General features: G+C 40.1%; 1 protein-coding gene across 8 annotated transcripts in view; it reads left to right on the plus strand.

Moving 5' to 3' along the window:
- PPP1R12B (protein phosphatase 1 regulatory subunit 12B) overlaps positions 1-14,113 on the plus strand; it is a 218,904-nt gene that overhangs the window by 125,582 nt on the left and 79,209 nt on the right. For all 8 annotated transcript variants that reach the window (XM_043568089.1, XM_043568088.1, XM_043568091.1 and 5 more), the window contains 4 exons: positions 1,784-1,987; positions 3,860-4,049; positions 4,137-4,249; positions 6,466-6,507. In XM_043568089.1, coding sequence (XP_043424024.1) covers positions 1,784-1,987; positions 3,860-4,049; positions 4,137-4,249; positions 6,466-6,507 — 549 coding nt within the window. The remainder of the gene's footprint in view (positions 1-1,783; positions 1,988-3,859; positions 4,050-4,136; positions 4,250-6,465; positions 6,508-14,113) is intronic.

A 14,113-nucleotide genomic window follows, 5' to 3' on the forward strand; every position in this document is an offset into this window, starting at 1 on the left:
AGAGAGAGAGAGAGAGAGTCAGTTTCCAGGTAAAAGGTGAAGGTAACAGTTTTAAATACTGCAGAGGTCAATTAAGAAAGCTGAGGACTGAAAAGGGGACTTTATAAATAGCCACAAGGTACCCTTGTCTTCCCTGACCTTCCCCAAATAGGCTAAGTATCCTTCCTTTGTAGTAATTATGACAGCTGTTATTTTATTTTTGCTTGATTATTATTTCTCTGTTTTCCTCTCTTGGAATATAACCTCCATGAGGACCAAGACTGACTATAATTTTTTTGTTTCGGTTTAGTTTCTTGTGGTAAAATATACATCACATACAATTTACCACTTTAACCATTTTTCAAGTGTGTGGTTCAGTGGCATTAAGTAATTCACATTATTTTGCAACTGTTACCACCGTCTGTCTCCAGTACATTTCTTATCTTCCCAAACTGAAACTCCATACACATTCAACAATAATTCCATCTCTCCCCCCAGCTTCTGGCAGCCACCATCCTACTTCTTATGTCTATGAATTTACTAATCTAAGTACTTCATACAAGTGGCATCATCCAGTGTTTGTCCTTTGGTGGCTGGCTTATTTCACTTAGCATAATGTCTTCTAGGTTCATTGAAGTTGTGGCATATGTATCAGTATTTCATTCTTTTTTAAGGATGAATGATATTCCTCTGTATGTACCACATTTTGTTTATTCACCCGTCTGCCAGTGGACACTTCAGTTGCTTCCACCGTTTGTATGTTGTGAATAATACCGCTATGAACGTGGGCAAACAAATGATCTCTCTGAGACCCTGCTTTCACTTCTTTTGAGTAAATTCTCAGAAATGGAATTTGGTGGATCATATATTCTGTCTTAAACCTCACATTCCATTATACCCAACTGCTTTCTTATGTCTTTTCCACTAGATTAAAAGGTTCTTGCGTACAGGAACCATTTTGTCTTTGTAGTTCCAGTGCTTAAAGACACTTAGTAATTTATTAAGAGAGTGAGTGACTAAATTCATGATTAGTTTAAAAACAAACAAACAAGTTGTGGATATAGTACCTGCTCAACTACCTTCCCGCTTTAGAACTCCCATCTCCTGAGGACTTGAGCATATAACTGCTTGAGTTAGAATCCGTTCACTCTGGTCCTTACTCTCTTTCTCCCTTTTTCTACAGATGCCTCCTAATTGCTTTTCTTCCATATGGCTGCTCCTGAGAGCCTGAGGGAAATATCAATTATTGGAAAGTTTCTGTGTGACGTTCCTAGAGTTACTTAGAAAATCATCTCAGAGTAAAGCTAGTTTAGGTCGTGTCATGTTTTTGGTTGGCTGGCTTGTGTTGTTGTTGTAGCCTGGCTCTGAACTTTCACCTTTTTGGAGCTGGTTTTTCTTCCCATAAGTAAAATTAAGTTTTTCTAGTATCTGCTCTTCAGAGAATCTCTCTTGACAACTATTTTCTCTTGGGAGGGTATGGAGCTTTCAAACTAAGATGTTGCAAACTAGGGGTATGAGAGAAGTACATCTACAACAGACAGGCATCAGTGTTGCCCTGTTTCCTGGAACTCAAAGTGGAAAGCTAAGTATTGCATTTGAAAGGTACCTAGACTCAGGCTGGGCTCTGTGCACACTGAGGTGTTCATTTTTAAGCATATCTTGCTTGAAATGGCCTCATGCATTTGGGGAGCTTTGATACTGGACTTTGGTACTACCAGATCTTTAAGGCGGTTTCCCTGCTCATTTATTAAGAGTTATTCCTTGGTTAGAGTGAAACTTCCCTGACCTTGTGCCGTTTTCCCAGGGCGTGACACTAACGGACCTTCAAGAAGCAGAAAGGACATTCAGCCGGTCGAGGGCAGAACGGCAAGCTCAGGAGCAGCCTAGCCAGAAGCCTGCGGGCACTGAAGGGCTTGAGGGAAGCACAGAGAAGCATGAGCCCTCAGCAGTCCCGGCAAAGGAAGCTGGCGAGAGCCGTCAACCCTGGGGCGGGAGTCTGGATGAGGAGGTAAGTCACTTTTGCGGGCATGTACTGTGCTAAAAGCAGGGACATTAACGTGGGGAATCCCTTCCTCACTGATCAGTCAAGCGCTGTGCTGCTTTATCGTGAACAACTCCTAGAAAACACTGATAATGTCTGTCTCTAGTTGGCAAACCCGTGTGACTGAAAGAACTCAAGTTATCAGTCCTTAAGCGATCACTTGTTTCCTCTTGGAGTTAACTAATGCTTATTTTTTATCCGGTTTCATTGAAATGGTGACACATAACATTTTATTAGTTTTAGGTGCACAACATAATGGTTTGATATTTATAGTGAAATGATTACCTAAGTTTAGCTAACTAATTCTTAAACTAATGATGTCTTTCTATCCTAAAAAGAGAGGTTACAGTATAATAAAAATACAAATAGAAATGTGAGGATTTATTGAGTGTTTACTGTATCCTGGGCATTATTTCAGCTCCTTCATATGTATTAATTCATCTAATCCTCAAACAGCCCTCTGAGCCCTCACTTTAAATATGAGGAAATTGAGTCACAAAGAGGTTAACTAACTTGCCCAGTGTTTCACGCAGATGAGAAGCCGTTAAACAAGAACTTGAACATAGCCAGTCAGGCTCCAGAGTGCTCTCTCAGCCATGATTATATTGTTCTCTAGACTCCTACAAACCTGATTTTACAAAGCACCACTCAGTCCCATGCCACAAGATGTCACTATTAAGGTAGACATGTTAACTTCTGTTCCCTTTCTCAAATAGGGTTATGTTTAGGGTGAACGTAACTCCTCCCGGTTTACCTCGGATGGTTCATATTACACCTGTTATCTCTGTAATTAGCGATACCATTCATCTTCACTCTGAGAAGTGTCTCAATTGGGATGTTAAATTTTACCATTACCATAGTTAGAGGAGAAAGGAATCCCCTTGGTCCATTGCTGAATGGCTAAGCTATATCAACTAAATAACTAAGGTTATTTTGGTTTTTTTCTGTTTTTTTTTTTTATCTGCTACTGTTTATTTGTTTATTGAGTACTTATTACTAGCTACTGTTCTAAGCACCTAACGTACATGATCTCATATAATCCTCACAGCCCTCTCTAAGGAAGATATTATCCCTCTTTTACATATGAGGAACCTGAGGCTCAGAGAAGTTAAGTAACTTATTCAAGGCCACACAGCTAGTAAGTGCTGAAGCTAGAATTTGAACCAAGTTCTGTTGGATTCCAAAGCTTACTATATTTTATTGCTTCTGTCTTTATAAACAAAAAAGTATACAATCTCTACATGTAGCAATAATTATCTGTGCATCTGTAATAAACCAAGTTAAGGCTTATTATCAGACTCTGTCTTTTTCATTGGGAAAAAAAGTTCAAAGGGGAAAATGGGAATTTTTTTAAGTTTCAGTAAGCCTGTTATGGCAGTTTGGTAGAATATTCAAAAATTCGTAGAAGGCTTAGATTTGGTCTCTGTTCTTAGGTAACTGTATTGTTTCTTCATATTCCTGAACTTCTAATTTTTCTACTAAAACCTTGCCTTTCAGTGCTCCATCTTGAAAAGGCCACCATTCTTCTTATTTTCATTCCAAAATCAAAGGAATTTTTATTAACAAGATTAGTGTTGCCTCGTGCCCTTTGGTCGATTTAGGAAAAATTTTCCTGGCTGGGCTGCTATCAACATGATGGTATTATCAGAGTAGGAATCCAGAAGCTGTTTCCTTTCTGGCTAACTAACTAACTGTAGTTCAGCTCAGTGGCTATTTATTGAGCATCTACTATTAGTAAGCATCTTGGTATAGAAAACAAGCCCTTCTTTAAGAAGCCTGCTCTCCTTATCATTTGGTTGGACTTGACCTCTAACATCTCACCCTGTGGATTATTTCCAGCCTGTCTATCGTCGCCTGAGGTATTCAGCTCAGCCAGACAAACCCACAACACCAGTGTCTCCTTCTGCATCAAGACCCACTCTCTACACCAGTTCCCATCTGCTACGGACAAGCAGATCTTCAGTCCCTGACTCTGAGAGTTCAGAGACCACCACAAACACTGCAGTTGCAAAAGAAATGGACAAAAATGGTATGTGGAGCTTCAGAATATGCAGGCTCCTTGCTAGTGTGCCTGCCCCAGATTCCTAAGATCACACTTTGTTTTATCTCTGGCCAGAGAGTGAAGATGCAGATGTGGATGATCAGTCCTCTAATAGACTGTCCATCCGTGAGAGGAGGAGGCCCAAGGAACGACGAAGAGGCACAGGCATCAATTTCTGGACAAAGGATGTGAGTGGATTGGTCCATGCTGGGACATATCACATCACCCGTGGCTGTTGTCCTTTATGTTGACTTTAAAAAAGAGAGAACCTCATGTGGTCCCATAAATCTTGCAGATTATCAAGACACATTACTGAGGAAAAAGAAGACTCACCTAGTGTGGGACTCGTTTGGTGTATTCTTGGCTGCATGCCCACTGCCTAGAACAGTAGTACCAGGCACATAGTAGGCACTCAGTAAATAATTGGTGAAGAATGAAAAAAACTGAAAATCAACAACAACCATGTAAGCAAATATAACAAGGGAATAAGCTTGTCCAATATCAGCCGTTCTCCCTAATATTGCCCAAAAGTCATGCAGGTAGACAACAATATCTTAATATCACATATGAGCAGAGACTCTAACAAAATACTTTAGGAGCATTACAAGAATTTCAGGGAGCTTAAAATCTGTTTGTAACACAAGTTCATCTGACTCAATTTTACTCTTTTCGAGGAGAAAAGAAACAATATGAACTAGATTAACTTTGGCTTTAAAATAAAAACAAATGTACCAGTGCTTACTAACTGCAAACACATTCAGTACTTTAATTCTCCCTCTTGTTCTATACCCTTCTCTCTTTTTTTTAAGTTTATGTATTTAAGAGAAGTTATTTAAAAAATTTTGAGGAGCACCTGGGTGGCTTAGGCAGTTAAGCATCTGACTCTTGCTGTCGGCCTAGGTCATCATCTCATGGTTCATGAGCTTGAGCCCCATGTTGGGCTCTGTGCTGACAGTGTGGAGCCTGCTTGGGATGCTCTCTCTCCCTCTCTCTCTGCCCCTCTCCTGCTCGCTCTCTGTCTCTCAAAGTAAAGAAATAAACAAAATTTATTTTGAGAGCAAGAGAGAGAGAGAGTGAACAAGGGGGGACAGAGAGAGAGAGGGAGAAAGAATCCCAAGCAGGCCTCATGCTGTCAGCATGGAGCCTGAGGTGGGGCTCGAACCCAGGAACCGTGAGATATGACCTGAGCCAAAACCAAGAGTTGGATGTTTAACCAACTGAGCCACCCAGGAGCCCCTCTTCTATACCCTTCTCACTCAGCTTTGTTATTGGCATTTTAAAAAATGTTTGTTTATTTGTTTTGGGAGAGAGAGAGAGAGAGAGAGAGATCACGCGTGTGCAAGCAGGGTGGTAGTGGGGAGGGCAGAAAGAGAGAGAGAGAATTCCAAGCAGGCTCCATGCTGTCAGTGCAGAGCCTGTCTCAAGGCTCGATCTCATGAAGTGTGAGATCATGACCTGAGCGCAAATCAACCAGGTGAGCCACCCAGGCACCCCTGTTATTGGCATTTTAAAAATTCAAGTGACCAATAATCAGGAGGTCCCTGAATACCAATGATCATTTGAAAGTTAGATGAACCATTCAGTGAGACAAGAAATGAGACGGTATATAGTCATCTGTTAGAAACTATTTTTTAGGTAAAAGTATCTCTTTTTTTTTAAAAAAAAAAAGCTTTTCAAATTTATTTTTTATTTATTTTGAGAGAGAGAAGGCGAAAGAGAATCAAACAGGCTGTGTGCTGTCAGCGCAGAGCCCGACACAAGGCTCCATCTCATGACCATGAGATCAAGACCTGAGCTGAAATCAAGAGTCGCACGCTTAACCAACTGAGCCACCGAGGCACCCCGAAAAGTATCTCATTTTTATAGGACCAAACAGATAACTATTGACAGAGATGAAATAAAGTCTGTCTTTTTTTTTTTTTTTTTTTTTTTAATTTTTTTTTTTTCCTCAACGTTTATTTATTTTTGGGACAGAGAGAGACAGAGCATGAACGGGGGAGGGGCAGAGAGAGAGGGAAACACAGAATCGGAAACAGGCTGCAGGCTCTGGGCCATCAGCCCAGAGCCCGACGCGGGGCTCGAACTCCCGGACCGCGAGATCGTGACCTGGCTGAAGTCGGACGCTTAACCGACTGCGCCACCCAGGCGCCCCAAGTCTGTCTTTCTTAATGACCCCCCTTTTCCAGCTATGGCTTATTTGACGTTTTTAATGACAGGCAATGTTCCTAAGCTGTCTGCCTTTGGCGGCTGTTAAAAGCAGCAGTAACAGAGCGTCACTTGGCAGTCAGTTCTCATTGCCTATGTTTGAAATGCCAAGATGCATAATTGATGGGAGCTGACCTTGTTGCTTTCAAGGATATCTGTGACCATGGTCCTCTTGTTTTTCTCCCTCCTTCCTTTTTAGGAAGATGAAACTGACGTCTCTGAAGAGGTAAAAGCAGCACTGGTAAGTGGCAAGTCAGTGAGGCCTGTCCCTTTTGGTTCAGCCTTTCTCATGTGCATACACTTTTAATAGAAAAGAGCAGGCCCTATGCAGATTTGCATTGAGGGAGAGTTTGGCGGTAGACATCGCTCTGAGAGATGTGGCCGGTGTTGGTTGGTGGTATTGTCTCAGTTGCTGTAACAATGCCCATGCTCTTGAGCAAGTTTCCTGCGTTTCTCTATGCCTTCTGCTGATATCTCACACAGTTGTAGGATCTGTCTGTTTTTTCTCTCCTGTGAATATGTTATTGGATTATAGAAAGTACTTGGAAATCTTTGGAAGAAAATTGAAGAGTGATACTATTTCTCTTATGGATCTACACTTATATATAGAGAGGAACATAAATGTGAAGAATGCAAACATTACACAATCCAAAAGCTACTTATATTTGACTTTGAAATAAGATTAAACCCTTGACTCCTCTACAACTCCAGCCTAGCATCCAACTTTTCTCTGTGGTGCGTAGCCCGGGCCCAGCTTTCTTGAAACTCCAGGTTCCTGAAAGCCACTCAAACATGACAGAAAGTTAGTGGTTCCCTTATTAGTACTGTTGTTCAGGAAGGAATGTGGTTTTGACTAAATGAATTGAGACTATATGTACATTTTTATTGGAAATTATGTAAAAAGATGGCCTTCTTGTACCCTACAGTTAGTTGAAAGTATGTTCTCAGAATATATTTGATAACCCATCCTGAAAATTGACAACGAACTCATTCTTAGCAGAAGAGATAAAAATACTATATTATGCCATTGACCTGCCTATATCTTAGTCAAGATCCAAAACAGTCAGTAGTGGCCTTCCAAAAAGCAATGCCCAGGTGACTAATGGTGACACAGGTAGAAATTGCCTACTCTTGGTTGAAGCTAGGTGACTTCACAAAGATGAGCTGTGTCAGGTGGAAATAGCACAAAAGAGGTTCTGTTGGAGCAGGATGTGTGTGTGTGTGTGTGTGTGTGTGTGTACGTGTGTGTGTTATTTGCATGCACAAATAACAGTAATTCTTCAGTTCTTCAAGGGGGGCTGGGAAAGGCTTTTGGAGACACAGAGTGGATGTAGGAAAGTTGCTTTGGGGAATTATAAGATACCTAAAGAGAGGATCTGCATAATAGATTATAGAGCACTGCAATGGACTGTAATCCCTTGAGAGTTACAGAGGCCATTTAAATCCATAAAGGGAATAACAACAAGGACGGCTTTTGTTGTGACACAATGTCTTTTGTCAGTGAAAATCTGTGTCTCCACCTTTCCAAAGCACTTGGCATGGGAAAACCCTAACATAGGGCACCAGGTAAGGAAAGCTAAGATGTTCTTGATGCAGTGCTTCCCAGAGAATTTCATTTTAGGACAGTTGACTGAAAATTCTAGAAAGGATTTTCTGATTGGTGAGGAATCGCAGAGACTACTGAGGTTTGACGTGAAAGTCATTTGTCGGACTGAGAAACATTTCACTCATCCAGTTGCTTGAGGCATCTACTAGTGTCTACCATGTGTCAAGCCGACTCCAATGTGAATCCTTAGAGAAGAATAAATAGTCTGTTATCTCTAGAATGGTCACTTTGAATGTATGCCGGCAAGCCAGAGTTGGTACAGGCCCATCTGCATCCCTACCAGCCACGTAGAAGGAAAGACTGGTGACAAGTCAGCGCAGGGTGAGGAATCCTTTAAAAGGCATACATTTGCTTGATTGATGACTCAAGTTTATTTCAATGAAACACCCATCTGGGCCCCACCATCTCCTCGGGCTGCAGACTGTGTGAGGGGAGGTAGGCCAGCCCAGGTGAGCGCAACCAGCCCAGCCCTAGTCTTGTCTGGCTTCTGTTAGATTGGGTTACAACTTTAACATTACTTAACTGAAGAAGAAAAAAGAAAAAAAAAAAACAACAACACACTTAACTGTTCTTCTCCCAAGTACTCTCTTCTAACACTAGCAGGCATGATGCCATTATCACCATATGGATCCACAGAGCAATAGGCCTGGCCATGGCCCAGGGTAAATTGCTGCAATTCTACTTCAAGGCGATCAGTAATATCTTAGGACCATTCTTTCTCCCCAACTTCCGTGTCTTTCCATCAGGCAGCGGAATTGAGCCAGCCAAAGGAGGGGGCATTCTGTTGAAAGGGCATTGTTAGCTAATCAGCATGGATACTGCTGAGAAGGCAGGGCGGTTCCTTCTTTTCTTGGTTTCTGGTTCAGTGAAACTATATATACTATTGAGGTCATGACAGCACCCTTCTCTTTCTTAGCCTATTCTTGAAGTGTGGCAGAATCTATTATTTTTAAAGGTTTTTCTTTAAAGGTAATTCTTCCCAAGACTATGGCATATACATACATATATATATATAATGTATATATTATATACATATATTATATATATTGTATATTATATATTAAATTAATTAAAATAATATTAAATTAATATAAATATTATAAAATATTATTATAAAATACTTTTAATTATAAATTAATTGTAAATTAATTAAAATTAATATTAATTCTTCCCAAGACTGGCATATATATAATATATATCTCAAATATATATATATTTGAGATATAATTCACAATCAATAAACTGCACAGAACTTAAGTGTACTATTTGATGAGTTTTGACAGTTGTATACACCAATGTAAAGACCACTCGAATTAAGATATAGAACTTTTCCATCACCTTGAAAAGTTCCCTCATGCTCCCTTCCCTGTCCCAAGAGGCAACCACTCTTCTGATTCCTATCACCATGGATTAGTATTGCCTGTCCTTGCATTTCATATATATGAAACATACAGTCATATTTCATTTTAGGAGTAGAAAGGAAACTTTACTAGTTATTATCCCTATCTTGTGTTCCAGTCAGGGTTATAATTAAGTACAGATTTTGTTTCCTCCTTTTAAAGATTTCAGAAGAAGATTCTTTGACCTCTCACCCATGTATCAGTAACAACAGCATGGTTAAGAAGACCTTTCTATTGTTTAACCTAAATCCCAGTTGGTATTGTTGAAATACATTTCTTCTTTTTGTGCACCCATGCTAGAAAAATGTAACCAGCACTTATACACAGGTAAGATTTATTGCCAGGAAGGGCCCTGATATTTGTTAGCAATTACGTGTTAAGAGAAAGACCAGTCGTGCATTTTTATGGTGGGGACACCAAGGAATGATACTTAGAAGGCTGGGGATTTTGCTTAAGCCCGGCATACTACATAGTTTTAGTCAGAACCCATTTCCATTGGAAAATCCATGGACAGGTGAGACTGGCAATGGATATATAATGTCTTAGCACCTCCTTGACAGGTGTGTTTAGAGCACATCTGTTAATTATTCACATAGGTATGTAGTAGATATTTCCCAGAAGCCTTAATATATCCATTATCTCGCTAAGTGAAAAAAGAAACTGTATCTAGATCTTAATGTGAGGAAGAAGGGTATTCCAGTGATATGTAAAAAAAAATTACATATTCAGGACTGTGTTTGTATTCTTTACTAGAGGTAATTGCACTGAATGTTTGCTCTGGAAGACACAGTCGTTGGCACACTGCAGAAAGTGATGGCCATTTGGCATCTTTCCATCTTTTTTTACCTACCTCTTTGGCCTGCCTTTCTTTTGCTTAACACTGAGTTTATCTACTGCATTCTTGCTGTTTTCCCCCATTTACTCCTCTGGAGCAGACTGTTTGCCAAGCCAATTCTGTTGTATAATTAAATTTATCACTAGAGGGCACAAGTGGTCAACAGAAAAGATGCTGATGAACAGAATGGTGCCCTAAAGAAGCTGAACAGTAGACAGCTTCTTTTGTTTTAAAGGGATTTTGAAAGAACACTGCTTGTGTAGTAAAGTTACTTGCCTCCCAGCTTTTGGGAATTTTGAGATAACTTGAGTTAGGGACCTCATGTTATAGTTAAGAACACTGAGACCCAAAGAAGTTAAGAAGTATTCAGGGACATGAAGACTCTGTTGGTTGAACACCCTGTACCCCTGCATCAGGGAACCTTTTTATTTGATTTTAGTGAAACAGACTTGAAATTGGGGCTTACATCCTTCTGCATTCCCTATTTATCCATTTGGTTTTTTTACTCAACAGATTATATGTTCCAAATGACTTGCTAGGAGTATCTCACTTCCTTAAGTGAAGGAATTTCTCCTTGAAGGATGACTAAAAAGCCTACTCTGAGTATCAAGATTCAGTCAGTGGGTAGAATATCAGCGTTCCTCTGTTGTCCTTGACATAGATAGGTACTTATATCTTTCATGAAGTAAGAATTTCCATACAAGATGCCTCCCTCAGCATCCCTATGCTCCAGCCCTGTTGCTTTTAGGCAAGTCAGTCTGAACAGAATCACTGAAACCTCACCCTCAAAACTAGCAATGTAGTTTTCCCAGTCCAGGGTGGAATAGTAGATCTGGATTGCTCATCACCCCTCAAAATGCATTGGTAAAGGAGATATTGTTAAGGAATTACTAATTCATGGATATTAAGGTATGTGCCTTGGAAGGCTGTGGCATGCAAGTGGAGAGATGTGTTGATAAAGCGTACCAAAGGAAGTAAGCCATTAAATGTAAGATTTCCAGATGAAATAAAAGATAGAAGCGTATAGAAATTTGCTGCCAAAACTTGGTTTTGAACTAAGCTTTAATAGAAAATAAAACTTACCTTTGGAGCCACTTGGCGCCAGAAATGTCTCTACTACCAAAAGTGACTAAATGCATTTCCCATTCTGTCCTGCCTTCTCCTCTATAACCTTCCTCTCATTTACTTGCTGAACAAGTACATTAAGGTACCTGTTATAGTCAGGCAATTTTCCAGATACTGGAGATGCAACAATGAACAAAAAGCCCTGCTCTTAAGGAGTTTACATTCTAGTGGAGGAGATGGACAATAAATAAAATAAGTAAGCGTGTGAAGTAAATAGTGTGTGAAAAGGTGATGAGTGTTTTTGGAAAACCCATGTAGAGTAGGATAGGAAGGAATCAGAAGTGCCTGAGTGGGATAGGAAGTTGACATTATAAGTAGGGTGGTCAGGATAGACCTTGCTGAGAAAGCATCATCTGAGCCTAGAATGAAAGGAAGTAAGATGGGGTGCCATGTGGACATATGGGAATAGAGAGTTTAGACAGGGGGAACAGCACTTGCAAAGATTCTGAGGCAGAAGCACAGCTGACGTGCTTGAGGACAGGTGAAAAGACCAGTGTGGTAGAGCAGAATGAGCAGAAGGGCCCAAAGGCGGAGACTGATAAGTCATTGGAAAGGCTCTGGCTTTTGATCAGAATGAGTGGGTAGCCCCTGTAGAGTCTTGAGCAGAAGAGTGACATGATTATACTTAATATTTGAAGGAGTTCCTCTGCCTACTGTTTGGAGGATATACTCTACAGGGATCTGGGTGGAAGCAGGAACATCAGTTAGGAGGCTATTACGAATCATCCAGGGAAAAACTTACAGTGGTTTAGACCAAAGTGAGAGTGGGTAGTAAAGCTGCTGAGAAGTTTTCATATTTAGCATACAGTTTGAAATTGGAACCAATGAAATTTGCTGCTGGATATAGGGTGAAAAAAAATGGCAGGGGTAGTGATCAAGGTGGACACCAAAACTTTTAGCTAAGACAACTGAAAGAATGGAGTTTTCGTTCACTGAAATAGAGATGACTGTGGAAGGAATGGATTTGGTGGGGGGAGAGCAGGCATGTGGTTTGGGTTTTAGGAGTGTTAAATTTAATGTCTGATTGACATCCACATGGAAATATCAAGAGAAGACTTAGCAGTAGGAGTCTGGAGTTCAGATGAGTGGTCCAGACTGGACATATGAACTGAATGTCAATAAATGTATAGATTGTATTTAAAACCAGGAGATGGAATGAGATCACAAGAGAATGAAAGCAGACGGAGAAGAAATCCAAAGACAGAGTCCTGGGACACTCCCAAATTCAATGTGAGAAGGGGAAGAACCACAAAGGGGAAGAACTGATGAATCTTAGTAGTTAGCTCTGGGAATATGACTAGGACTTTTTTGTTTAATCAGAAGAATTCTATTGATTAACCATCTTTGCAGGTGATCTTTTAAGTTCACTCAGCTTTTGGTCCCCTTTGCTTTGCCTGATTTTCCTCAGCTTTATTATATCTTTGAATAACTAGCACTTCCATTTCACTTACGAATAAGAGGGTTTCTTTGAAAACTTATTTCTGAGTGTTATCAGATGCTAAACTCTGAGTTAGCTCTGTAATGTCTACAATGGCAATTATAGACTGAATTTTAGAACTGAAAGAGACTTAAACTTCTAGGTAACTAGTTAAACATCTCATTTTAAAGATAACAGCTGAGGTCCAGAGAGATTAAGTAACTTGCCAGGATCACATCGCTGGGTTCCTAGTCCATGGCAGTTGTACTACCTTCAGGGGAATCTTTCTATCTGTTCTATATCTCATGTGATATACTGTTACGACAAGCAATATAGCATAGTGGGTAAGAGTGCAGACCCAGGAGCTAGGTAGACTCCTTGGGCCACTTAACTACTTTGGATAAGTTGCTTAACCGCTGTATACTTCAGTTTCCTCATCTGTAAAGTAGGGATAGTCATGGTAGCTACCTCCTAAAGTCATAAAGTGAACATGAATAAATACACTTAAAAAGAAACGATCGAAATTCATTCATACTGTTTTCCAAATCTGCAGGTTCAATCTGCATCAGAGTAAGGCTTTTGGAATACATCCATTGACCTTAGAATCATGTGATTTTGAAGTTATTTATTAATTTATCCACAAAGAATTAATTATTTGGAGAGTCAGAGAAGTAGCCCAGGCTCCTATATAACTCCAGTATATGTTTTTATAAATGTACCTGATGAATTTTGATAAATAAATCTTAAGAGGGGTTGCTGAAGTAGGGGGAACAAGTGATGAGGAGAAAGGGAAGAAACAAGAACTAAATGTTTCCATTTCTGCTAGAAACTGAGCCCCTGATCAAATCAAGTCGCGCATATTTCTGTTAGTCAAGCAGGCTTTCATTTCTATGCCTCAGTTGCCCTCCTGTTTATCTTTTTCTGCAGGGACTTCCAACAATTCTAGTTTCATAGATCTTTACCCCGCTCTCCCCCCCCCCCCCCCCCACTTTCTTTGGGTAAATAATAGCCCCTTTGCCTGTAAGCTCTAATTTTTTACAACTTTGCTTCTGGCTATTTGCTGGATCCTCTTTCCTCTCTCAAGCAGTATTTTTTTTTAATCTTGTTACTTAATCTCGTGAAGCCCCTTAATCTGCTGGAGGGCATCCAGTGATTTTCTGTCTGCTCTCCGCCACTGGGCAGTATCTTTGCCATTCTCCTTTTAGGTAAAATCCTAGGACTGTTTTGCTTCTCCTCTCTCGGTGCTTGATTACCTAATATGGTAAGGTATGTCCCCTGACAAGACTGCACTGTTGAGAGGGAACAACAGTTTGACTAAGTTTAAAGACACCGAAGGTAAGCTGTCAGAGCTATCAGGGTTAGTTATTTATGTAGCAAAGTAATATTTTTCACAGCATACCATATAAATATAACAGCCACAATCTTGTGAAAGCAAGTCTCTTTTTAATCAAGTGAAAGGATAAG

Source organism: Prionailurus bengalensis, chromosome E4 (assembly GCF_016509475.1).
Source record: "Prionailurus bengalensis isolate Pbe53 chromosome E4, Fcat_Pben_1.1_paternal_pri, whole genome shotgun sequence".
Taxonomy (NCBI): domain Eukaryota; kingdom Metazoa; phylum Chordata; class Mammalia; order Carnivora; family Felidae; genus Prionailurus; species Prionailurus bengalensis.